General features: G+C 45.9%; 1 protein-coding gene across 5 annotated transcripts in view; it reads left to right on the forward strand.

Annotated features, from left to right (window-relative positions):
• Positions 1–17,777, forward strand: part of LOC133059340 (spermatogenesis-associated protein 31A6-like) — a 37,443-nt gene extending 19,666 nt beyond the window's left edge. For all 5 annotated transcript variants that reach the window (XM_061146317.1, XM_061146316.1, XM_061146318.1 and 2 more), the window contains 3 exons: positions 11,949–12,006; positions 12,579–12,639; positions 12,924–17,777. In XM_061146317.1, the coding sequence (XP_061002300.1) occupies positions 11,949–12,006; positions 12,579–12,639; positions 12,924–17,703 (4,899 nt within the window). In that variant the 3' untranslated portion in view covers positions 17,704–17,777. The remainder of the gene's footprint in view (positions 1–11,948; positions 12,007–12,578; positions 12,640–12,923) is intronic.
• The last annotated feature ends 8,221 nt before the right edge of the window (positions 17,778–25,998 follow it).

A 25,998-nucleotide genomic window follows, 5' to 3' on the forward strand; every position in this document is an offset into this window, starting at 1 on the left:
CCAATTACTGCTTTCTTACTTCTGATAGAGGTAGCTTTACTCCACCGTTTGCAGTTTCTGAAGCAAGCTGCCAGGGCTTAGCTCTTCGCCTCGGGCCTACTTGCAGTGGAATGCCACCTCAGTGAGGTGAACACGCTATAGCACCCACCACTCTCAGACACACTCGTGCAGCCTGTTTCCTCATGAGCAGTATGACTGTGACATAGAGATGTGTTTGTAAGGCTTGGGAAGTGCAGGGAGATACACGGCCCTGACTCTGCAATTATGTCCTGCAAACAGACCTGGGGGGCGGGGGGTCTCACGTCTTAGAGGCAAAACCGTTCCTGTAAGATAGAGGCTGGAAAACACTCTCTTTTAATGCCATTGCCTCCTCGGAGGAAGATGGCTTCCCAGCATACTGGGTGCTGAGAGTCACACTTGGCTTAGAAGCACTTACTTGAAGTTCATTTTTCAGTGGCAATATCCCCAGAGGCCGTGATCATATGGACGTGTCCCACAGTCACAGGGAGAATCAAAACAACGTTCAAAGGTCTGTTTCATCACGTTTCCTCTGTAAGAGAGGTCTAGTAAGCCTAGGTATATCTGGAGCATTCTTGGATCCTGTGGGTACACAGCCTGTGTGTCAACCTGGATACCGAACCTAGGGGGCAAAATTCACATTTTTCTCTCTGGGGACCCGAACGCGATACAGCCTAACGACTGTTTTAACATCCATCCAATTGCTGTTTTCTTTCTTCTAATGGAGCAGGATTTGATCCACCCTTTTGGATTTTTGAAGCAAGCGAGTGGCTCGCCACTCCTCACCTCAGGCCCATTTGCTATGGAATGTAACCTCAATTAGGTGACCACAGTATGGCACCCAGCACTCTCAGACACAATCCCACTGCATGCTTCATTATGGGCTGTACCAGTGTGACCTAGGAATGTGTTTTCAAGGCTCAGAAATTGCTGCCACCACAGAATCCTGTCTTGCCCAGAGGAAAGGAGAATGAGGAGAGATACACCCCGTTATCACCAAGCCACCCCGACGAGACATAGCTTTTCCAAAAAGAGTAAGTGGACCAGTCCCAGGGACAGCAAGTGGGCCCTCTCACCCGGGGAGCCAGGTCCCCCTCCAGGCAGAGCCTGCCAGCATGGCTCACGAGTGACACGGGCCCCAGGCCATTCCCTCCACTGTCCAAGGCATGGTCTTCCTCAGAAATATACCTCTTCTGGTGAATCCAACATGCTTTTCACAGCATTCTGGGTAGGAAAACTCTCCTCCAAGAAAAAAATGCATGCCATGCAGATAAATACATTTTTCTCCAATGTTAGCACATCCTCTGTGTGCTAAAGGCTTCTTCCTACCAGAAATTTTGTTTCATGAAATAAATGTTTTTTGTTTTTTGTTTTTTTTTCCCATGAGTACGGGTAGTGGCCTCTCGGTGCCTCACTGAGGGAGATGGAAGGCATCGGGGTCCACGCTTCCCAGGTGCCTGCTTTGACTTCCAGATGGGATGGGGCCGTGAAGGGAGGGTGACCGCAGCATGGATACTCACCCTCATCCCAGTTTCGTAACTGCGCCTTCAGTTTCCATAATACCAGCATTAGAGAAACAAGCAACAGCATTTAGGACATGTCACAGTGAACTAAACCTAAAGACCTCCCACTTCTCAGGATCTTGCTCAGTTCCATCCTACTCTCTCTCCACCTGGACATTGTACAGCTGGTAGGGGAGGTGTGTTCAGAAGCTGAAATTCCCCTCAGGCTCAAGAAGTGTCAGGGACAAACTCCCATGTCAGAATAAGGAGGGGAGTCCAGAGGTGGGACAAGCCTCACCCCCGAGTCACAGCAGGGTAGATGCTGCTGCCCTGAAAGCCCCTTTCTGTCCCAGATGTGGCTGGGATGGGATGTAGGGGAAGGATGTTAGTGGCAGGGGAGCCCATTGATGGTGCATTTACCAAGGAGCATTGGTGTCCCACCACCGTCCACAGGGCCAGAGGAAAGAAGTGAGGGGCCTGGTGGCTCATGCTGGCATCGCTCCAGAGCCTCCCCTCTACTGTACTTCCCCGGACCTGTCTGAGGGAGGCCACGTGGAGGCCCTCAACAGAGGGCCAAGCTCCCAGAGGCAACAGAAGCTCAAGCAGAGAAGCTTCACTTTTTCCCACGGTAGCAATCAGCTTTTACAGGACTGGGTACTCAGGACAGACTCACAGTCCATGACCTCTACCTACATGTGTGGCCCAAGGGGGCTCCCAGGGTACAGGTAGGACTCAACAGGCCCAGGGACTGTTCAGGAGTCACAGCAGGTCTCACCTGCACTCAGTCTTACTCACTCCAGAGGCCGGGGTGGAAGACACCAGCAGCCAGGATGTGTCACCCAGCATGCATGGAAGGGACCTGCAGAAAATGAACACGCCATCAGCTTTCCTCCTTGGGCTCATCCAAGCTGGAAAGCGGGGAGACGAGCATTTCTCCAGAGAGATTCTGGGCTCTATGTCACAGACACTGCCCTGGTGCACAGTCCCCCTCCAGAAGGGGGCCTCTGATCCAGGAGCTGGCAGGAACGGCCCTGCCTCCATGCCTGTCAGGGCCCCCACTTGTGGGACCAGGCCCGGGGCTGTGGGGGCCGTGGGCACAGGCCTACTTGTGCTGTGGTTCCTCCCTGGAGACTAGTCCTGACTCTGCACCGCATCCCCCACGGTGGGCACAGCGGTGGGGGCTCAGCCAGGGTCTGAGTGGAGGCGTTGGGTCCTAGGTCATCGAGTGACCTCGAGAGTTCAGGAGAGGGGAGCACAGAGCTTGGATCCTGAGCCCGGCTGCTGCCAGGGCCTCTCAGAGGCACCAAGAGGTGAGTGCTGAGTTGGGGGATCTGGAACTAAGGTTCCCGTCTGGAGACATGACGCAGAAGGGACACTGATAGAACAGCAAGAAACCTGACCTGGAGAGTCCCTTCCTTCTCGCGCCGTGAGGTGCAGAGAGGACAGCAATGGAGGGGCCCGTGAAGAGTGGGTGAGACCCACACTCACCCCAGAGAGGGACCCCCCATATACACACAGTGACCCAGCACAGGGCCCCCCAAAACCCCACGGAGACCTTGACAGAACCACACTCACCCCAGAGAGGGACCCCCCCATACACCCACACTGATCCAGCACAGGGCCCCCAGTAACCCCACAGAGACCTCGACAGACCCACACTCAGCCCAGAGAGGGACCCCCCATACACCCTCTAGGATTTCAGGAGTTTTGTATGGGGCCATCTATATATATTTTGCTGTGTAGGGGGCAAGTCTGTGGCTATTTTTAGGGGCTGGTAGATGTTGTTTATTCTTGTGTTTATATGTTTCTGTATTCTACATGATGGGAGAATTAATTCTGTGTGAGAATTTGGGAATGTGGCATAAGCATATGCAGGTAGTGTGGTATGTATTTGAAACAGAGTATATGTATATAGTCATATCTTTGCATATTTGCAATGTAGTGGGTAATTGTGGTTATATTTGGGGCTTATGGAGAGTTCTGTGTATAATGAGCTTTTGTGTGTATTCAATGAGAATGGCCATTTGGAGGAATATTTGCTAGTGCTTTGATTTCTATTTTTCAGTAGGGGCCACCTAGGCTTACATATTTTGAGAAGTTATTATGTGTATATCTGATGAGAAGGTGAGATTTCAGGTTTATACCAGGGAGTTGGTAAACTTCATTTATATATATTAGAAATAGGTGAAGTGATTATTTGTTAATATATGCGGATGTATGAGCTGGCTTCTACTAGCTAGGGATCATTTGGTATATGGAAGTTTTTTCATAAGTGGTTTCCTGGAGATATTTCTATCTGTCTTACTTGTGTATACTGATTTGTATGTGTCCATCATTAGGTGCATGAATTATGAAAGTGCTCATAATGTATGGAGTCCTGGGCGTATTTAAATGTATTTCTTTGAAGACTGTTAGGGTGTTTATACCTGTGTGTGGTAGTAGGTAATATATTTGTATATTCAGGGTGAGGATTGATATACATATATAGTGTCCTTCTCTTTATATGTTGGGAGAGAGGTGAGGAGGTTGTATTCTGGAGAGATAGCATAATGGACCTCCAGTATTCTTGCCTGGAGAATCCCCATGGACAGAGGAGCCTGGTGGGCTATAGTCCATGGGGTCACAAAGAGTCAGACACAACTAAGTGACTAAGCGCAGCATAGCACAGCATTTCATTCTTTATATTCAGAATGGTGTTTTTTCCTTAATACCCTTTTTGGGATAGTTCATTGCTTTATATAATGACTACTATATGCTGATTTTACATCCTGCAACTTTGCTGAATTCATTTATGAGTTCTGAAGGTTTCTGTTACCGTTGTCACTGTTGTTGTTTTTGAAACTTTAGGATTTTCTACATATATGATCATGTCATCTGCAAATGGAGGCAATTTGACTTCTTCCTTTCTGATTTTAATGCATTTTATTTCTTCGTCTTGCCTAAGTCCTCTGGCTCGGACTTTCAGTGCTGTGTTAAATAAACGTGGTGGGTGTGGGCATTTTTGCCTGCTTCCTGATATTAGAGTGAAAGCTTTCAGTTTTTCACTTTTGAGTCATATGTTTGCTGTGATCTTTTCATATGTGCCATTATTGTGTTGAGGTGTGATCCTTCTGTACCCAATTTGCTGAGAAAGAATGTTGAATATTGTCAAATCCTTTTCTGCGTCTATTGAGATGATCATGAGTTTTTCCCCATTTTGTTAATGTAGTGTATTATGTTGATTGATTTGTGTTATTTTGCACCATTCTTGCATCCCATGAATAAATCACATTTAATCATGGAGTAGGATCCTTCTAATTAATTCTTGAATTAGCTTTGCTAACATTTTTTGAGGATTTTTGAATCTGTGCTCATTCCAGATATTGACCTATAATCTTCTTGTACTGTCTTTTTCTGACTTTGATATCAAGGTAATGCTGGCCTTGTAGACTTAATTTAAAAGTGTTCCCTGCTCTCCAGTTTTCCTGGAGGACTTGAAAAGGATTGGTCTGAATTCTTTAAATGTTTGGTAAAACTTACCAATGAAGTCATATGGCCCTGAATTTTCTTTATTTCTATATTATTGATTCTGTCTCCTTATTTGTTATTGGTCTGTTCCGACTTTCTATTTTGTCTCAATTCAGTGTTAATAGGTTGTATGTTTCTAGGAATTTATCTGTTTCTTCTAGGTTATCTAATTTGTTGACATAATTATTTATGATCGATTCTAATGATTCTTTTATTACTGAGGCATCATTTGTATTGCCTCCTTTTTCATTTCTGATTTCACTGATTTGTGTCTCTTTCATCTTAATCTAGCTAACAGTGTGTCACATTAATGTTTTCCAGAAAACACTACTTAGTTTTGTTTATATTTTCTATTACTTTTCTGTTGTCTCATTCCTTCTGCTAAATGTGAGATGAGTGTTTTCATTTTCTATAGTTCCTTGAGGCATAAAATTAAATTTTTTATTTGAAGTTTCTCTTACCTTTTAATGTATGCAATTATCATTATGAACATCTCCTGTAGTTTTGCTTTTGGTTCATCCCATAAGTCTTAGTGTGTTGTGTTTCATTTTAGTTTGTCTCAATATACTTTTTCATTTTCCCTTTGATTTCATCTTTGACCCAATTTTTTTTAAAAAAAAGCTTTTATGCAGCGTGATAAATATAGTTAAAATTGGTGTATTTTATATATGAGGTTTAAGAAAGTAAATCCTAAGAGTTCTCGTCACAAAAGAAAAATTTTTTTCTTTTATTTTTATTTTGTATCCATATGAGATGATGTTCACTAACCTTCTTGTGATAATCATTTCCTGATGTATGTAAGTCAAATCATTATGCTGTATGTCTTAAAATTATGCAGTGGTCAATGTCAGTTAAGCCTCAGTAAAACCACAAGTGGGGAAAAGACTGTATGGTTTAGATTCCACATATTTCTCAATTTTCCTGTTTTCTTGCTCTTAAGGGATTTATTTCATCTTACTGTGGTCAGAAAAGATACCTAAATTATTTCAAATTAATTAATTAATTAGTTAATAATTATTTTGAAATAGTAATTTCATAACCAAATTTTTTGAATTTGTTAAAACTTGACTGTGGCCTATTGAGTGTCCTGGAGAAGGTTGCTTGTGTATTTGAATGTATATGCACTGATGTTTGGTGGTATGTTTAAATATATCTGTAAGGAGCATGTGATCTATAGTGTTTTCAAGGCATGTTTGTTTACTGATTCTCTATCCGTTTTTATAAGTGGATAATTGAAGTTCCTTACAGCCACTTTATGCAATCAATTTTTTTTTTCTTTTTTTCCAGTATTTTCTTTATACCTTTATGGGCTCTGATGCTGTATGCATATATAATTTTTATATCTTCCTGTAGAAGTGACTCTTATTAAAATACAGAGATGTTCTTTTTCTATGGAGACAATTTTGGACTTAATATCTATTTTCTCTTTTATATGAGTAGCCACCCCTGCTTTCTTTTGCTTACTATTTACATGCATGGAGTATCTTTTTTTATCCCTTCATTTTGAGCCTATATATGTCTTTAAATCTAAAATGAGTTTCTTGTAGATAACTGCAAGTTGGGTCTTTTTATTTCTTTCTTTATTAACCATTCAACCACTGTTTAATCCATTTATCTTATTTATTGATCAGTAGGGATTTCTGTAACTGTTTAGTTAATTGTCTTCTGTGTATTTTGCAGGTGTTGTCCTCTTCCTCTCTAGCATTCTTTCATTGTTGTTTGATGACTTTTTAGTAGTGATTTGCTTTTACCCCTGCCTTCATTTTGTTTTCAAGATTTTGTATCACCTTTACTATCAGTGTTCTGAATTCTCTGATAGACTCCCTGTCTCCTCTTCTTTTGTTTGGTCTATCGAGTTTTACCATGTTCCTTCACCTCCTGTATATTTCTCGTCTTTTCATTTTATTTAGTTTGCTGTGTTTGGTGCCTCCTTGCTTTAGGCTGGAGGGTTCTTCAGTTCAGTGCAGTTCAGTCGCTCAGTCGTGTCCGACTCTTTGCGACCCCATGAATCGCAGCACGCCAGGCCTCCCTGTCCATCACCAACTCCCAGAGTTTACTCAGACTCATGTCCATTAGTCGGTGATGCCATCCAGCATCTCATCCTCTGTTGTCGCCATCTCCTCCTGCCCCCAGTCCCTCCCAGCATCAGGGTCTTTTTCAATGAGTCAGCTCTTTGTATGAGGTGGCCAAAGTATTGGAGTTTCAGCTTCAGCATCAGTCCTTCCAATGAACACCCAGGACTGATCTCCTTTAGGATGGACTGGTTGGATCTCCTTGCAGTCCAACGGGCTCCCGAGTCTTCTCCAACATCACAGTTCAAAAGCATCAATTTTTTGGCGCTCAGCTTTCTTCACAGTCCAACTCTCACATCCATACATGACCATTGGAAAAACCATAGCCACGACTAGACAGACCTTTGTTAGCAAAGTAATATCTCTGCTTTTTAATATGCCATCTAGGTTGGTCATAACTTTCCTTGCAAGGAGTAACCATCTTTTAATTTCATGGCTGCAGTCAACATCTGCAGTGATTTTGGAGCCCGAAAAATAAAGTCTGACACTGTTTCCACAGTTTCTCCATCTATTTCCCATGAAGTGATGGGACCAGATGCCATGATCTTAGTTTTCTGAATGTTGAGATTTAAGCCAACTTTTTCACTCTCCTCCTTCACTTTCATCAAGAGGCTCTTTAGTTCTTCCTCACTCTCTACCATAAGCGTGGTGTCATCTACATATCTGAGGTTATTGATATTTCTCCCAGCAATCTTGATTCCAGCTTGTGCTTCCTCCAGCCCAGCGTTTCTCATGATGTACTCTGCATAGAAGTTAAATAAGCAGGGTGAAAATATACAACATTGACATACTCCTTTTCCTATTTGGAAGCAGTCTGTTGCTCCAGGTCCAGTTCTAACTGTTGCTTGCTGACCTGCATACCAGTTTCTCAAGAGGCAGGTCAGGTGGTCTGGTATTCCCATCTCTTTCAGAATTTTCCACAGTTTATTGTGATCCACACAGTCAACGGCTTTAAAATAGTCAATCAAGCAGAAATAGATGTTTTTCTGGAACTCTCTTGCTTTTTTGATGATCCAGCGGTAGTTGCCAATTTGATCTCTCATCCCTCTGCCTTTTCTAAAACCAGCTTGAACATCTGGAAGTTCACAGTTCACGTATTGCTGAAGCCTGGCTTGGAGAATTTTGAGTGTTACTTTACTAGCGTGTGAGATGAGTGCAATTGTGCGGTAGTTTGAGCATTCTTTGGGATTTCCTTTCTTTGGTATTGGAATGAAAGCTGACCTTTTCCAGTCCTATGGCCACTGCTGAGTTTTCCAAATTTGCTGGCATATTGAGTGCAGCACTTTGACAGCATCATCTTTTAGGACTTGCAATCGCTCACCTGGAATTCCATCATCTCCACTAGTTTTGTTCATAGTGATGCTTTCTAAGGCCCACTTGACTTCACATTCCAGGATGTCTGGCTCTAGGTGAGTGACCACACCTTCATGATTATCTGGGTCATGAAGACCTTTTTTGTACAGTTCTTCTGTGTATCCTTGCCACCTCTTATTGATATCTTCTGCTTCTGTTAGGTCCATAACTTTCTGACCTTTATCAAACCCATCTTTGCATGAAATGTTCCCTTGGTATCTCTAATTTTCTTGAAGAGATCTCTGGTCTTTCCCATTCTGTTGTTTTCATGTATTTCTTTGCACTGATCGCTGAGGAAGGCTTTCTTATTTCTCCTTGCTATTCTTTGGAACTCTGCATTCAAATGGGAATATCTTTCCTTTTCTCCTTTGCTTTTCACTTCGCTTCATTTCACAGCTATTTGTAAGGCCTCTTCAGACAACCATTTTGCCTTTTTGCATTTGTTTTCCACGGGGATGGTCTTGATCCCTGTCTCCCGTACAATGTCATGAAGCTCCGTCCATAATTCATCAGGCTCTCTGTCTATCAGATCTAGTCCCTTAAGTCTATTTCTCATGTCCACTGTACACTCATAAAGGATGTGATTTAGGTCATACCTGAATGGTCTAGTGGTTTTCCCTACTTTCATCACCATTAGATCAGTCTAATAGGAAATGTTAAAAGGAGTTCTACAAGCTGAAATGAAAAGATGGTAATTAAGAAAAGGAAACTCTATCAAAGTATAAAACTCGCTGGGACAGATAAGTACACAGTTAAAATCAGAAAACTCTAGTGTTGAAACAGTGGTGAGCAAAGCATTTATATATCACATATAACTCATATGTCACTTATAAATTCAGTATGAAGGTCAAAACATTAAAATATCAAAATAATGATAACTGCAAGATGGACTAAAGGAGCCATGCTTGAAGAATTAGATGAAAATATGATACTCAGTCAAAAGAGACACTCAATGAGTAGCTAGGAATTGTTTTTAAAAAGGAAACTAATATAAATCCTAGACTTGAAAACTATAGTTGTTAAATTGAAAAATAGGTTCAATAGCACACTTGAGATGGTAGCAGAAAGAATCCATAAACTGAAAGATGAATTCAGGAAATCAGTGTAAAAAACAAAGAGAGAAGATGTTGAGGGAAAACGATCTACAGCATCCACTCAGCACACCATCAAATATGGAAGGAAAGAGACTCTCGGAAAGAAGGGAGATGAGAGGGGACAGCATAACATTACTTGTAGACATCATGGCTAAAAGTTTATAAAATTTTGATGAAAAACACTCTCCAGATTCAGAGTTCACCTCTAGAAAAATGACAGGAAACACATCCACTCTATGACACATCTTGGTCAAACTGTGGAAAAACAAAGGAAAAATCTTGAAAGTAGCCAGAGAGAAACTGTTCTCCAGATATGCTGCTGCTGCTGCGTCACTTCAGTTGTGTCTGACTCTGTATGACCGCATAGATGGCAGCCTTTCCAGGCTCCTCTGTTCCTGGGACTCTCCAGGCAAGAACACTGGAGTGGATTGCCATTTCCTTCTCTAATGCATACATGCATGCTAAGTCGCTTCAGTCATGTCCGACTCTGTGCGACCCCATGGACAGCAGCCCACCAGGCTCCTCTGTCCACGGGATTCTCTAGGCAAGCATACTGGAGTGAGTTTCCATTTCCTTCTCCTCTCCATATATGAGGAGACCACAATAAGATTAATCACTGACTTCCAGTCAGAAATGGCAGGGTGAAGGCCGTGGTATGTCATATTGAAAGATTTGAAAGAAAAAAATTGTCATCCAAGCATTCCGTGTCTATAAAATCTAAGCTTCAGGGAAAAAGGCAAAATAAAAATGTTCCCAGATAAACAGAGACTGGGAGAATTGACTGCTAGCAGCCCGACTTATAACAAATACTGAAAGATAACTTTTGAACTGGTTTAAAAAAACCAAACAAACTTGGTTCTTAGATTTGAAAACACTGGGCTGATTTGTTAAAAGGATGTGTGTGTATCTGTACAGAGTGTTCCAAATCTTTTTGTTCAGTGTATTGCGTTCAGAAAACAAGGATGCTGGCAAATTATGGAAAACTTACTCTGAAAGTTTATTTCGATTTGTTTTATATTTCATAGCCTTGTAAATTTCAAATTATTGTAAATTAATTTTTAATTCCCAGTAGTTGAATATAGTAAAAATTAACTGAAATTAGAAAAAATATGTATCATAAAAGTAAAAATACCTGGGATTAACCAAAGTTATAGGGAGAACTCCAGAATTTTTAAAGTATTGATGGAACTCAAGCAATGTTATCAAAGGAACCAGGAATTCTCAGAGTTCTAGGTGGAAAGAAGCAACACTTGACCAATGTCTCTACCAGGATGAGAAGGTAGGACGGGAAGGCTCAGAGAAGGGAGATGAATGGAGCTGTGTGGCTGGATGGTTAGGGAGGGGCTATGGTCCAGCCTCCTCCTCTGCTAACCCCTCTCACCCCCAAGGGCCCTTTGTGACCAGACCACATCTCTATGATGCGAGCCTAGTACTTCAGTCCCCAAGTGCACCCCTTGGCTCAGTTGCCTGAGGGCAGCGGTGTGATTCAGATGATGGAGAATCTGCTCTTTTCTCTGAAAAGCACTTTTGATACTTGGCTGAACTCCAGCTCCCCTTTCTGGGTGATCGATACCATCCTTGCCTTTCTGTGTGGACTGGGGCTCTTTCTCCTGATCCTTCCCTACCTGGAGAATAACCCATCCTTTGCTCCCCCTAGGAAACATGGAAACATCAGGAAGGTAAGGAACTCTTGGTCCAGACTGACAAGCATATGGAATTATTTATTATTATTTATTATTATTATTTCTGAATCAACCAGAGATTCTTGAGGTGGGAAAGAACAGGACATCTATTTTCAAGGAAGAAAATATTATGCCTCTAGGGACAAACCAGCTGGGCAGGAGATAGAGTGAACACTAGGATTTCTACCCAAAGATCTCAGATCAGTTGTCCTGGTGTGGTAGGGGTCCAGGGCATGTCCCAAACACAGTGACCAGGGGTTGAGGACTGGATACTGAGTTCAGTCTCAGGCTGAGGACAGGACTCTGAGCCCTAGTTCAGCAGCTGTGAACAGTGTCTCAGGGCTGATGATCTGGCAGCGCTGAAGCCCCAAGAGCATCAGAGCAGGGGCTGGGGGGCGGGCTGGTATCAGGAAGCAAAGATCAACCTGATGAAGCTCAGATTCACCCACAGTCTGAGAATGTGTGTGTTTCTTGAGCAGAGGAACAGTGACGAAAGTAGTACAGAGTGCATTTCACATTGAAAATAGTCTTTCATTCTTCAAAGAAGGAAAACAGAAAATATTTTATCCACTTTAAAAATGAGTGAAAAGAAAGAAAAATCACAGAGCTCTGTCAGTGAAATGTAGAAAGTCATATTATGTATGGACACTAGTGCCTGATGCTTGTCTAGAGAGAGGAGACTGAGAATTGGGTCTTAAGCCCTAATTTTTTCTCTCTCAGCATCGAAAGGAACGAAGGGGAAGAAGCAGGAGCAGCAAGAGAAATGGCGCTTTGAAAGGTGAGTTCTGACATCCAGCCATGAGTGCCCCGAGTGCTAGTCCCCACCACTCTGGCCATGAGGTCCAGCTCCACGGGCTCTGAGCGGGGCCAGTGGCAGGACTTCTCCCTTGAGAAGCAGATCCCCCAGGGAGGTTTCTGGGAAGGAGGGCAGAATCCAGATACTTCCCAGATTCCATGTGTAGAATGGAGCTGTGAGGGGCCTGGAAAAGACTCTGTACCAAAAGGGCGTGTGGGCTGCATTGGACTAATAGCACCTGGATTGGGAAGTGAGCCCTCCAGGACACATAGGACACATGGTTTACCTGTGCTCAGGTTCAACTGCAAAGTGATGCCTGCCCATCGCCTACAGGTAGGTGGTGAGGGCAGTAAGGAGTAAAGGATATGGAAAAACGTTAAGTGATAAACCCTTTCTTGAGCGTCACCATCACTGTCAGGGATCATGTGGTGTTGGACACTGGAGCTTGGGCTCCAGTCTCCCAATGGTGTCCCCTTAAAGAGACAATGCACTCAACTTCTATAAGACCCCTGGCTCCTATCTTCACCACCATGACCCAGTCTGCTGATTTCCAGCTTGCAGAGATTGCCTGGAAGAACTGGAAGAGGTCTGGGACCTGACTTCACTTCTGCAAAGGTAGAGAATCTACCCTTTCTTTCTAGGGGGTTCTTCTAGAGTCTGTGGTGTAAACCCAGGGATTCTGGCAGCCTGGGGCTGAGCTGGGAGGAGTCCTGAGGGCAGGGTATGGCTATCATCCCGTGGTGAGGAACAGCAGGAGCATTGAGAAGTCAGCACTGGGGCCGTGCAGGACTGTGGGGTGTGGCTGCACCCCCCCATCCCACCCCCGCCGCCGCCTGGCCTGTCTGGTCCTCCTGGCCTGGCAGCTCCTGGCTGCAGCTTGTTCTTCATGTCTCCTGCAGACACCTGGGGAGGTTCCCTGACAAGGACAGCTTTCATCAGATCTCATGGCAAGATTCACCTGGTGAGGTTTGCAAAGCAGTGCCTGCTGGAGCCCACCCACCATGCAGGGAAGAGGCGGCTCCCACCATTTCCCCAGCTCCTCTGACCAAGCAGCCTCTACCCTGCACTTCTGCCATTTCTCCAGGGTCAGTTTCCACTTACTCAGAGTCATACCTGAGTGCCTCTCCAACACCAGAGCCTTTCTTTCCCCTGGACAGCCTTTCCCCCTGGCCACTGGCTGTTTCCCCTTCCCCACCAAGCCCGCCTCATGGGAGAGCCTGCCCTCCACCTCCAGCACCCTGCTCTACCCCAACACCATCAGGCTCCATGCTGAGTCTCGCTCAGAGTGACTCCACGACACGCACACTGGGTACCATCCCACACAGGTCATCTCCACACTCCCCCTGGAGACCAGCCATCCCAGGGATTGTCCATTCAAGCAGCCCTGGATCGGCCCTGGCCTGGTGGCAGGAAGCAGCCACAGCCTGGAGCTTCTCCACCTCAACACACTTAGAGTCCCAGAAAGAAAGCCTTCCCCTCTACCCACCAGAGGCCTCATTCTGGGAAGATCCCCGAAACGGGCAGGGAGAGGCTGGTGGCCTCGCTTTTATCAACCCTAATGTCCAGGAGCTACTGGAAATACTAATCACCAAAAGGGTGGAACTGAAGTCTTGGGAGGAGAAAGAAAAGGACAAGGAGGCAGGCTACCACCTGAATTCTTTGGGGAAGAGGATCGAGTCGCTGGGTCACAAACAGGACACCTTGCGTCACCAACACTTCGGGAACATAACTGGCAAATATGATCAGCTGCTTGGTCCCGAGAAGGCCCAATATCCTGATACTCTGGGGGGCTGTCTACAGAAGACATGCAGCCAGCTCTTCTGGGGTCTCCCCTTTCTGCACAGTGAGTCTCTCATAGCTGCTGTCACAGTACCTGGGTCAGCTCTAGAGTTATGCCCTGTCTTATTTAACGAACGCTCTAAAGCCAAACCATTGCATATTCCAGCTAAAGTAACTTCACAACTGTCATTGGCCAAGCACTTGACCCAACCTGTGGCCCAGGCTCAACCTCAGTCCTTGACTCCCACCATGCCCCAGTTGCAGCCATCACCTCTGGGTCACATGAAGACCCAGGCCCAACCCATACCCTTAACTCCAATCATGCCCCAATGTCAACCATCATCTGAAGTTTCATTGGAGACCCAGTCCAGCTCCCAAATCGTGGCTTCAACCATGCCTCACTCTCTACCACCAACTCGGGCTCACATGGAGGCCCAGGCCCGACCCCAACTCTTGGTTCCAACCATGCCTCACTTTCAGCCACCACCTCAGACTCACATGGAGACCCAGGCCCGCCCCCCACCATGGACTCCACTCACGCCCCAATTTCAACCATCACCTCGAGCTCACATGGAGACCCAGGTGCGATCCCAACTCTTGGCTCAAACCATGTCTCATTTTCAACTACCACTTCGGGCTCACATGAAGACCCAGGTTCCGCCCCTAGTCCAGACTCCATCCATGTCCCAGTGTCAATCACCACAACCTCAAGCTCACATGGAGATTCTGGACCAATCCCTACCTTGGACTCCAAACATGCCCCAGTTTCAACCACTTGTTCAGGCTCATGTGGAGACCCAGGGCCGATCCCTACCCTGGACTGCAACCATGCCTCAATGTCCACCATCATCTGAGATTTCCATGGAGGTCCAGGACCACCAACAACCCTCAGCTCCAACCATGCCCCAGTTTCAACCACCTCCTCGGGCTCACGTGGAGATCCAGGCCCAACCGATACCCCTGGCTCTAAATATACCTCACTGTCAGCCATCTCCTCGGGCTCATATGGAGATCCAGGCCCAACCTCAATTTTTAACTCCAACCATACCCCATTATCATCCACAACCTCAGGCTCAGTTAGAAACCACTGTCCATCTATCACGCTCCCCCCTAGTCCAGTCATCATCTTCTCAACGCCAGATTGGCATTGAGAAGTCCTTTGAAACATCTTGCACTACAGTCCCAAATAAGGCATCATCTTTCAGTTCAAATGCAATTGAAAACCTGGAATGTCACTTTTGGAAAAAACAACTAGAAAGCAGGAGAACTTTGCCCTCTTTGGTTAAAAATTCTCAGCAAGTCTTTAGCCAGGTCACTCTCAACCCATCCCAGGAGACCAGGTCTTCCCAGGCCCACAGCTCTGTCCCCATCCTTCCTGGGCATTTGATCAGCCCTGAGGTTCGGAAGAAACTGGAGCACCACATTTCCCAAAGGTTCATGCAGCAACAGAGTGGCCTGCCCTGCAGAATCCAAGCATCTCAGAAACTGATGCAGCCCCAGGATCAATACCCAAGGCCATGCCAGGCACGGGACAGGGAGGGGCCCTCAAGATCTTCTGCAGGTCGAGGCAAAATGAGCCAGGATGTACAAAAGATGAGGTCCAAGTGCCCAGCACAAATCCTACCAGGGACAGACCTGTGCCATGAGGTGGGGCAGAGTGTGGGGAAGATCGTAAAAGATCTGTACATGTTCCCAGCCAACCCTCCAGTGAAGGACCCAAGAGCAAAACCTGCATCAGAAATAGAGTTGAGCCTAGACAGGAAGCAACCAGAAGTCTCAGGAGTCCTTACAGAGAGGAAGGCAGAGCAGATCTGTGAGAGTGAGATCCCTGTGAATGTCTGTCACTTGAGGCTTGTGGACAACCTTGCTTTAGGCACTCTGGGAGAGACAAATGCTCCCATGAAGACAGAAAGTACACAGTCCTCTCAGGATGGGAAAGCCTCCATGATCACCTCCCATGAGTCTCTTGTCCTCAGCCCGTATACTGAGCAGGAGTTGGAAGCACATATAATAAGGTTTCGGGTGAGGCACAGGTGGAGCCTACTCTTCAAAGTCCTTAAGTTCATATTTCGCTTGAAGTTGAAAAAGGTTCAAGTGCCCACATTGAAGGTCACCTGTGAATCTGGATACCAGTCAACTGCCCTATTAACCAAGGGCTTGGGAAAACCTCCTCAGCCCCATGCAGGTGAGAAACTGAAAAGAACGGAGGCAGTTCCCCCACTGGAGAGGCCCCTCCCTGTCCCCTCACAGGTGACTGAGGAAGCCCGGGGGGCTCTGGGAGGACGCACACCTGGGGACACCCATAAGCCCCCAGAGGCCCCTCTGACTGGACAGGAAGACAAGCCACCTCCTCAGGCCCCCACATACAGCTTTGTGGGCAGAATGTGGCACAGCATGTCTGTAGTGGAGGCTGACAAAGGCAGCCTGGAGCCAAGTCCAAGTTCAGCCATGGCCAGGAATGAGGCACAGAAGGAAACCAGGGGGCAGGCCTCCCCAGCATCTTGCTCTAATGTGATAGTTGTGGACCTTGATGAATGCTCCCCATCTTCCAGGGCGCAAGAGGTCGTGGAGGGAGACTCTGCTGGGAAGGGCACCAGGGAACCTAGCGTGCAGGTCAAATACCTAGACATCAATATCGATCTCGGGAGATCACGGTCTCCAAGGTCCAGTGAAAGCCCCTCACTGAACACCACATCTGCTGCCTCAAATACAGAAGATCTACTCTTTGAGACACAGTCTCGTAAGCTTGAGTCTCAAGGGTTCGCTGACCAGCAGGCTGCGGCTCAAGGCCGAGCTACCAGCGTGCTCCTTCAAGACTGTGAAACTGGAGTACTCCTTCAAGACTGTGCCACCGATGTGCTTCTCAAAGACTGTCACTCGAATATGTTTCTTGCCACAAACATCTTGGCTTCTCAGGAATCTCTGTCCTCTTTTCAGATCTTATCCAGTGGAGACAAGTGCAATTCCCAAAAACTCTATGATGCTACCTCAAGTGAAGGGAGCAGCCAGGGGCAGCAGGTGGACATGAGGCGACAGCTCAAATATAAGAGCCACTGCAAGGAGTCTGTTCCCAAGGATGGGAGAGAGAAATACACAAGGCCCAAATTAAGACAGATTAAAAAGGGGCTGGCAGAACGGAGGGTTTACCAAGCCCAGGGGATGAGTCATCCTGGCCAGAAAAAAGAATCAACAGAGTCCCTAAGAAGCAAGTTTCGGCAGTTAGTCCTAAAGAAGAGACAGGTTCCATCAGAAAGCCACTTCAAAGATAGGATTAAGCTCCTTCTGCAGTGGATTTTCCCCAGTAAAGGCAGAGAACCAGAAGAGCCCTTGCAAAAAGGCAGGCCTGAAATAGCCACTGTCCAGAGCCAAGAATCAATCAAGAGCAAATCGACCATGGACAGCAGGGCTGTTGAGGCTCAGACTCTCATGACAGCTGTTGGGCAGATCCTAAAGGAGAGGATGGTGTTTCACCAGGGACCTCACACCACGGAGTTAAACTGGTACCAAGCAGAATTCCAGGGCCCCCGAGGTCTACATTACTGCCACCACAGAATCCTGTCTTACCAAGAGGAAAGGAGAATGAGGAGAGATACACCCCGTTATCACCAAGCCACCCCAACGGGCCATAGCTTTTCCAAAAAGTGGACCAGTCCCAGGGACAGCAGGTGGGCCTTTTCACCCAGGGAGCCAGGTCCCCTTCCAGGCATAGTCTGCCAGCATGGCTCACGAGTGACACGGGTCACAGGCCATTCCCTCCACTGTCCAAGTCATGGTCTCCCTCAGAAATTTACCTCTTCTGGTGAATCCGAACATGCTTTTCACAGCATTCCGGGTAGGCAAACTCTCCTCCAAGAAAAAAATGCATGCCATGCAGATAAATACATTTTTCTCCAATGTTAGCACATCCTCTGTGTGCTAAAGGCTTCTTCCTACCAGAAATTTTGTTTCATGAAATAAATGTTTTTTTCCCATGAGCAGGGGTAGTGGCCTGTCGGTGCCTCACTGAGGGAGATGGAAGGCATCAGGGTCCATGCTTCCCAGGTGCCTGCTTTGACTTCCAGACGGGATGGGGCCGTGGAGAGAGGCTGACCGCAGCATGGATATTCACCCTCATCCCAGTTTCGTAACTGCGCCTTCAGTTTCCATAATACCAGCATTAGAGAAAGAAGCAACAGCATTTAGGACATGTCACAGTGAACTAAACCTAAAGACCTCCCCCTCCTCAGGATCTTGCTCAGTTCTTTCCTACTCTCTCTGCACCTGGACATTGTGCAGCTGGTAGGGGAGGTGTGTTCAGAAGCTGAAATTCCCCTCAGGCTCAAGAAGTGTCAGGGACAAACTCCCATGTCAGAATAAGGAGGGGAGTCCAGAGGTGGGACAAGCGTCACCCCCGAGTCACAGCAGCATAGATGCTGCTGCGCTGAAATCCCCTTTCTCTCCCAGATGTGGCTGGGAGCAAATAGGCGAGGTTCATCACCCTCCCCCTGCCTTTCTCCTGCTCTGAAGCAGCAGCAAGAATGAGGAGCACACACTCTGAGAGGACCCCGCTCTTAGAGTTTGCAGTGCAGAGCATGCAAGCCTCCGAGGGCTGGTCCCACCCAGCCCTGGAGGAGAGGACAGCCATGCTTACAGAGCCCACCTCCCCAGTGAATGAGCATGGTCATGACTGTGTGCGGAGGCACCTCACGGTCTGAGAGCAGGATGCTGTGCCCCTGGGATGGGATGCAGAGGAAGGATGTTAGTGGCAGGGGAGCCCATAGATGGTGCATTTACCAAGGAGCATTGGTGTCCCACCACCGTCCACAGGGCCAGAGGAAAGAAGTGAGGGGCCTGTTGGCTCATGCTGGCATCGCTCCAGAGCCTTACCTCTACTCTAGTTCCCCGGACCTGTCTGAGGGAGGCCACATGGAGGCACTCAACAGAGGGCCAAGCTGCCAGAGGCAACAGATGCTCAAGCAGAGAAACTTCACTTTTCCCCACGGTAGCAATCAGCTTTTACCGGACTGAGTACTCAGGAGAGGCTCACAGTCCATGACCTCTACCTACATGTGTGACCCAAGGAGGCTCCCAGGGTACAGGTAGGACTCAACAGGCCCAGGGACTGTTCAGGAGTCACAGCAGGTCTCACCTGCACTCAGTCTTACTCACTCCAGAGGCCGGGGTGGAAGACACCAGCAGCCAGGATGTGTCACCCAGCATGCATGGAAGGGACCTGCAGAAAATGAACACGCCATCAGCTTTCCTCCTTGGGCTCATCCAAGCTGGAAAGCGGGGAGACGAGCATTTCTCCAGAGAGATTTGGGGCTCTATGTCACAGACACTGCCCTGGTGCACAGTCAGCCTCCAGAAGGGGGCCTCTGATCCAGGAGCTGGCAGGAACAGCCCTGCCTCCATGCCTGTCAGGGCCCCCACATGTGGGACCAGGCCCGGGGCTGTGGGGGCAGTGGGCACAGGCCTACTTGTGCTGTGGTTCCTCGCTGGAGACTAGTTCTGACTCTGCACCGCATCCCCCACGGTGGGCACAGCAGTGGGGGCTCAGCCAGGGTCTGAGGGGAGGCGTTGGGTCCTAGGTCATCGAGTGACCTCGAGAGTTCAGGAGAGGGGAGCACAGAGCTTGGATCCTGAGCCTGGCTGCTGCCAGGGCCTCTCAGAGGCACCAAGAGGTGAGCGCTGAGTTGGGGGATCTGGACCTAAGGTGCCCCTCTGCAGACATGACGCAGAAGGGACACTGACAGAACAGCAAGAAACCTGACCTGGAGAGTCCCTTCCTTCTCGTGCCGTGAGGTGCAGAGAGGACAGCAATGGAGGGGCCCGTGAAGAGTGGGTGAGACCCACATTCACCCCAGAGAGGGACCCCCCCATATACACACAGTGACCCAGCACAGGGCCCCCAATCACCCCACAGAGACCTTGACAGACCCACACTCACCCCAGAGAGGGACCCACCATACACCCTCACTGACCCAGCACAGGGCCCCCATGAAGAGTGGGTCAGACCCACACAGCCCATAGAGAGACCTCCCATATACCCACAGTGACCCAGTACTGCTGCTGCACAGGGCCCCCAATAACCCCACAGAGACCTCGACAGAACCACACTCACCCCAGAGAGGGACCCCCCATATACACACACTGATCCACCACAGGGCCCCCATCAAGCGTGGGTCAGATCCACACTCACCCCAGAGAGAGACCCCCCATATACCCACAGTGTCCCAGAACTGCTGATGCACAGGGCCCCCAAAAACCTCACAGAGACCTCGACAGACCCACACTCACCCCAGAGAGGGACCCCCCATACACCCCACTGATCCAGCACAGGGCCCCCATGAAGAGTGGGTCAGACCCACACTCACCCCAGAGAGAGACCCCCCATATACCCACAGTGACCCAGAACTGCTGCTGCACAGGGCCCCCAATAACCCCACAGAGACCTCGACAGACCCACACTCACCCCAGAGAGGAACCCCCCATATACACACATATGCACAACTTTCACATCCAGTAAATGGTTAACTGATGCTTAAAACGATTAGTCTTTTGCAGTTGATGCTTTTGTTTTGTTTTGTTTCTCCAGACATCCCACTTCACCCTGGCTTGCCAGCTGGCACTGTAGTAACTAGGATTTCAGGAGTAGGCATCCCAGCTTCCCTTTCTATTACTGCTTTTAGATTTTGTTTCCTTGAACAGTTTTACTTTTCATGAATGTGTTTTCTCAGGGAGAGATCCCTTTCTGAAATGATACCTACATTCTGGGAAAATGAAGCTCCATGTCTATTCAACAAAGCATCTCCTATTTCTTTTCTAAAACTCCACTCTTGTGCCAAGACCCCATTAATCATCAAACAAGTAGTACAGAAAGCCCTGGCTGAACACCTGTCATCTAATCCTTCTCAAAAGTGGCCTGGGAGAAACCAAATTATGTGGTAAGATGAATCAAGTTTTTAGTTCTGAATGAATTGGCAGTCCTTTAAAAAATGATTTTGTTTTCAACTAGGAACATTAGAGAAATGTATTAGGATTTTTTTTTCTGCATCAACTGGGTAAAAATCTTGATTTTTGAGGTGATATTTTATTTTTGTTTTGCAACCAAACAATTTATAATAACTATAATATTTCTTAAAATTGCATATTATTTCTCTAAGTGGTTTTGGAAATAAGCCCTATATTATTATTTTATCCTTTTAAAAAATAGGAAAACTAGATAACTATAAATAGGATTTCCAGTCATGCCATCTTCATTAAAAGCTATCTATTTATCAGACCTGATCCCCCCAACACATTTCTAATCTCTATTGTTCCCTCTTGTTCCATTTATTATTGGCCTAGGAAACCATAAGGCTCAATAATTTGTGAACACAGTAGGAATCCCTAAAAGAGAAAAGCTCGGAACTAATTTTAGAATAAGAAGAAAACCACCATGTGCTTGCTCTTAGGTCCCTAGGTTGCATGGCTGACTCAATTCCATAAATAAACAGCCTTCCCACATTTGGAGATAACATTATCAACTGACTTCAGTTCAGCACAATACTCATGTCTGGAGTTGGTGATCTTGGGGGAGGGCGTTTGCTACGGTGACCTGAGATGAGCCAGGCCTCACAGCCCAGTGGCCTACAACCTTGTCCTCGCTCCTATTCATTCTCCAGTGCCCAGTTTCTCCACATGTAAAGTGGAGACTGTATGGAGCTTCCCCATCTTTGGCTAGAAGAATATAATCAATCTAATTTCGGTATTGGCAATCTGGTGATGTCCATGTGAAGCATCTTAAATTCAGACTTAAATTGAAGAAAGTAGGGAAAACCACTCAATCACTCAGGTATGACCTAAATCAAACCCTTTATGATTATACAGCGGAAGTGAGAAATAGATTCAAGGGACTAGATCTGATAGAGTGTCTGATGAACTATGGACAGAGGTTCATGACATTGTACAGGAGACAGGGATCAAGACCATCCCCAAGAAAAAGAAATGCAAAAAAGCAAAATGGCTATCTGAGGAGGCCTTACAAACAGCTGAGAAAAGAAGAGGAGAAAAAGAAAGATATACCCAATTTGAATGCACAGTTCCAAAGAATAACAAAGAGGTAGAAAGCCTTCCCCAGAGGTCATAGCAAGGAAATAGAGGAAAACAATAGAATGGGAAAGACTAGAGATCTCTTCAAGAAAATTAGAGATACCAAGGAATATTTCATGCAAAGATGGGCTCAATAAAGGACAGAAATGGTATGGACCTAACAGAAGCAGAAGATATTAAGAAGAGGTGGCACGAATACACAGAAGAACTATACCAAAAAGATCTTCACGACCCACATAATCACGATGGTGTGATCACTCACCTAGAGACAGACATCCTAGAATTTGAAGACAAGTGGGCTTTAGGAAGCATCACTACGAACAAAGCTAGTGGAGTTGATGGAATTCCAGTTGAGCTATTTCAAGTCCTAAAAGATGATGCTGTGAAACTGCTGCACTCAATATGCCAGCAAATTTGGAAAACTCAGCAGTGGCCACAGGACTGGAAAAGACCAGTTTTCATTCCAGTCCCAAAGAAAGGCAATGCCAAAGAATGCTCAAACTACCACACAATTGCACTCATCTCACATGCTAGTAAAGTAATGCTCAAAATTATCCAAGCCAGGCATCAACAGTATGTGAACTATGAAATTCCAGTTGTTCAAGCTGGTTTTAGAAAAGGCAGAGGGACCAGAGATCAAGTTGCCAACATCCGCTGGATCATCAAAAGAGCAAGAGAGTTCCAGAAAAACATCTATTTCTGTTTTATTGACTATGCTAAACCTTTGACTGTGTGGCTCACAATAAACTGTGAAAAATTCTGAAAGAGATGGGAATACCAGAACACCTGACCTGCTTCTTAAGAAACCTGTATGCAGGTCAGGAAGCAACAGTTAGAACTGGAAACGGAACAACAGGCTGGATCCAAATTGGGAAAGGAGTATGTCAAGGCTGTATATTGTCACCCTGCTTATTTAACTTCTATGCAGAGTACATCATGAGAAGCGCTGGGCTGGAAGAAGCAGAAGCTGGAATCAAGATTGCCGGGAGAAATATCAATAACCTCAGATATGCAGATGACACCACCCTTATGGCAGAGAGTGAAGAGGAACTGAAAAGTCTCTTGATGAAAGTGAAAGAGAAGAGTGAAAATGTTGGGTTAAAGCCCAACATTCAGAAAACTAAGATCATGGCATCTGGTCCCATCACTTCATGACAAATAGATGGGGAAACAGTGGAAACAGTGTCAGACTTTGTTTTTTGGGGCTCCAAAATCACTGCAGATGGTGATTGCAGCCATGAAATCAAAAGACCCTTACTCCTTTGAAGGAAAGTTATGACCAAAGTACACAGCATATTAAAAAGCAGAGACATTCCCTTGGTCATAAAGGTCCATCTGGTCAAGGCTATGGTTTTTCCAGTGGTCATGTATGGATGTGAGTGTTGGACTATAAAGAAAGCTGAGTGCTGAAGAATTGATACTATTGAATTGTGGTGTTGGAGAATACTCTTGAGAGTGCCTTGGACTGCAAGGAGATCCAACCAGTCCATCCTAAAGGACATCAGCAAGTGAACTGAACTGACCTGTTTCACAGGAAGCTGCAACGCCATCAGATGGAGCCACGCAATCAGCGTGGACACCACAGCTGACCCCACAGCTACCTCTGCCTCCCATGGATTCACCCAAGAATTTCTGAGCCATCTTATCGGTGAGTCTTCTGGCCTTTTCTCCCTCAGTGTGAATCTTCCTGCTAACAAAACATGCTGTGAAATGAAGAAAAGCAAACCTTAACTATAGTTGGAGTCTGGAAGGTCTCTAGAGGGAGCTCTCATGCCATGTCATTCATCCTCAATTACCTTAACAGGAAGAGGGCATTTACAGATCCCAACAGGATTAAGTCATTAGAAAGGGTCAATTTGAGTAAGAAAGTGAAGATCCTATAATTTAGTGACTTCATTCTCTAATAGAGGTTAACTTCCAGCCAGAAAATGCTGGGTCATTTTCTTTATGATATTCCCACTACTCAGAAGCCTTGGTTTCCCGGAAATAGTAAGGGATGCTGTATGTTAAAGCTATTTCAAAACTGTGAATTTCACTGAGATAACTGGCAGGTAATATTCATATATATACAGACATAAGCAAAGCTATTATGCCTATGTGGAACTACCCAGTTTGTTGACCTAAAATAACTAAGAGTCACTAGTTGAGAAAACGAGGGGAGCAACAAACAAAATCTTGCAACTAATAGCTTTCAATAAAGGGGTGCATATTGCCTAATGTTCATTGCAGAACTGTGTACAACAGGTAGGACATGGCCCCAACCTAAACGTCCATCAGCAGATGAATGGATAAAGAGGTTGTGGCACATATACACGCTGGACTATGACTCAGCCATAAAAAGGAAAGATTGGGTCATTTGTAGTGATGTGGATGGATGTAGAGTCTATCATACAGAGTGAAGGCAGCCAGAAAGAGAAAAACAAATATTGTAATTTAATGCATCTGTATGGAATCTAGAAAGATGGTACAGATGAGCCTGTTTGCAGGGCAGAAAGAGAGACACAGATGTAGAGAACAGATGTGTGGATGTGAGGAGTGGAGGGGAGACAAATTGGGAGAGTAGGATTGACATATCTACACTGTAAGATAGCTAGTGAGAAGCTACCGTATAATACAGGGAACTCGGCTTGATGCTCTGTGATAATGTAGAGGGGTGGGATGGGAGGGGTTAGGAGGGAAGCTCAAGAGGGAGGGGATATATGTACACGTATAGTTGACTCACTTCATTGAACAGCAGAAACGAATGTAACATTGTAAAGCAATTATACTCAAAATAAATGTGTACATTTTGAAATAAAAAAAAAAAAAAAAGAAAGAAATATACCTTGCATTCTCAAACAAGAAGGGCAGCCACATTACCTCCGCAGCTGGAAGAGAGAAGACTTCCCTTTTGGCCAGCAACAAACCCAGCTAATAGACAATTTTGCAGTTTAGCTAATAAGAAGCCATTTTCACTTGAATGTTTATTTTCCTCCACTGAAGTTACACTTGTTCTCTTGCTGGTGACTTATTTCCTTGTCCTGCTCTACTTAGCTTAAAAGCCATCCATGATGTTTAACCCCTTGGAGTATCTCCCTATCTTCCAAATGAAATGATGCCTGATTCATGAATCATTTACTAGAGTCAGTTTATTACAAATTCAAAGTAAATCTTCAAATTTGCTCAGTTAATTTTTGTTTTTTTAATGTACTGGTGGCAGCAATGGGATCTCAAGGGAATTTCTGATGACATTTGGAGACAAGGAGAAACAACTGTGGTGCCCACACATCCTCTGAGTTCACTGCCTTTCTTGCCATCTGTGGAGGTTGTTAGTAAACTCCTTTTGGTTTGAGCTTCATTCTCTTTGCAATTGTGCCCCTAAACTAATTGGCTTTCCTTTCAGGGCAGGTTGGGTTGGCTGGCAGATCCTTTTGCCTGAGGCCAAACCCATAGCCTTTTAGATCAAATTTCCAGTGCACAGTAACATTTCTTGGTTGTTGCCAGTCTATTTTCCAGTGGTAAACCCTAGCCCCTAATTTTGTTTGCTAGATTCCACATTGGGAACTGCTTACAGTGTAGTCTTTACTTCCCTATGTGTTCGGAATCAGTATCAGCTGCTAGATTCAGCGCTCAGAACTGGTGGTGAGCAGCTATAGCTCTCCATTTTGCATGGAATCAGTTTGTAGTGCCCATTTCTTGGGATGTCCTGCTTCTATGCTTTTCTTCATACAAGGCTCCCTGAGAGTTGGTGGTTGTGCATGCCAGGCCTCATCTGGCCAGGTGGTGGTAGAATCTCTCGGGTAGTGCTGGTATATTATGGCACAGGTGTGTCTGTCTTGTTTGGGGATGACAAAGGCCAGCTAAGGAAATAGGAGCCTTCACCCCTGTTGAGCATGAGCATGCCACCTTCTGGCACTCCAGCTTATTTTATATTTTATATGTAAGAGCTATGGACCTTAAGGCTGTAGATATTAGAAAGATGGCAAAGTTTTATTAATACTGATCTAGGATTATCATAGTCATTGTGCAGAGTGTTCCAGTTAGACAAGATTGTTCATTTAAGGAAAACCCTAGAGAGCATCAGATTCCAAATTGGACAAGGGGCATGAGATGCCTACTTTAATTGATATGAAAAAACTTACA

Source organism: Dama dama, chromosome 7 (assembly GCF_033118175.1).
Source record: "Dama dama isolate Ldn47 chromosome 7, ASM3311817v1, whole genome shotgun sequence".
In the NCBI taxonomy this organism is placed as follows: Eukaryota; Metazoa; Chordata; class Mammalia; order Artiodactyla; family Cervidae; genus Dama; species Dama dama.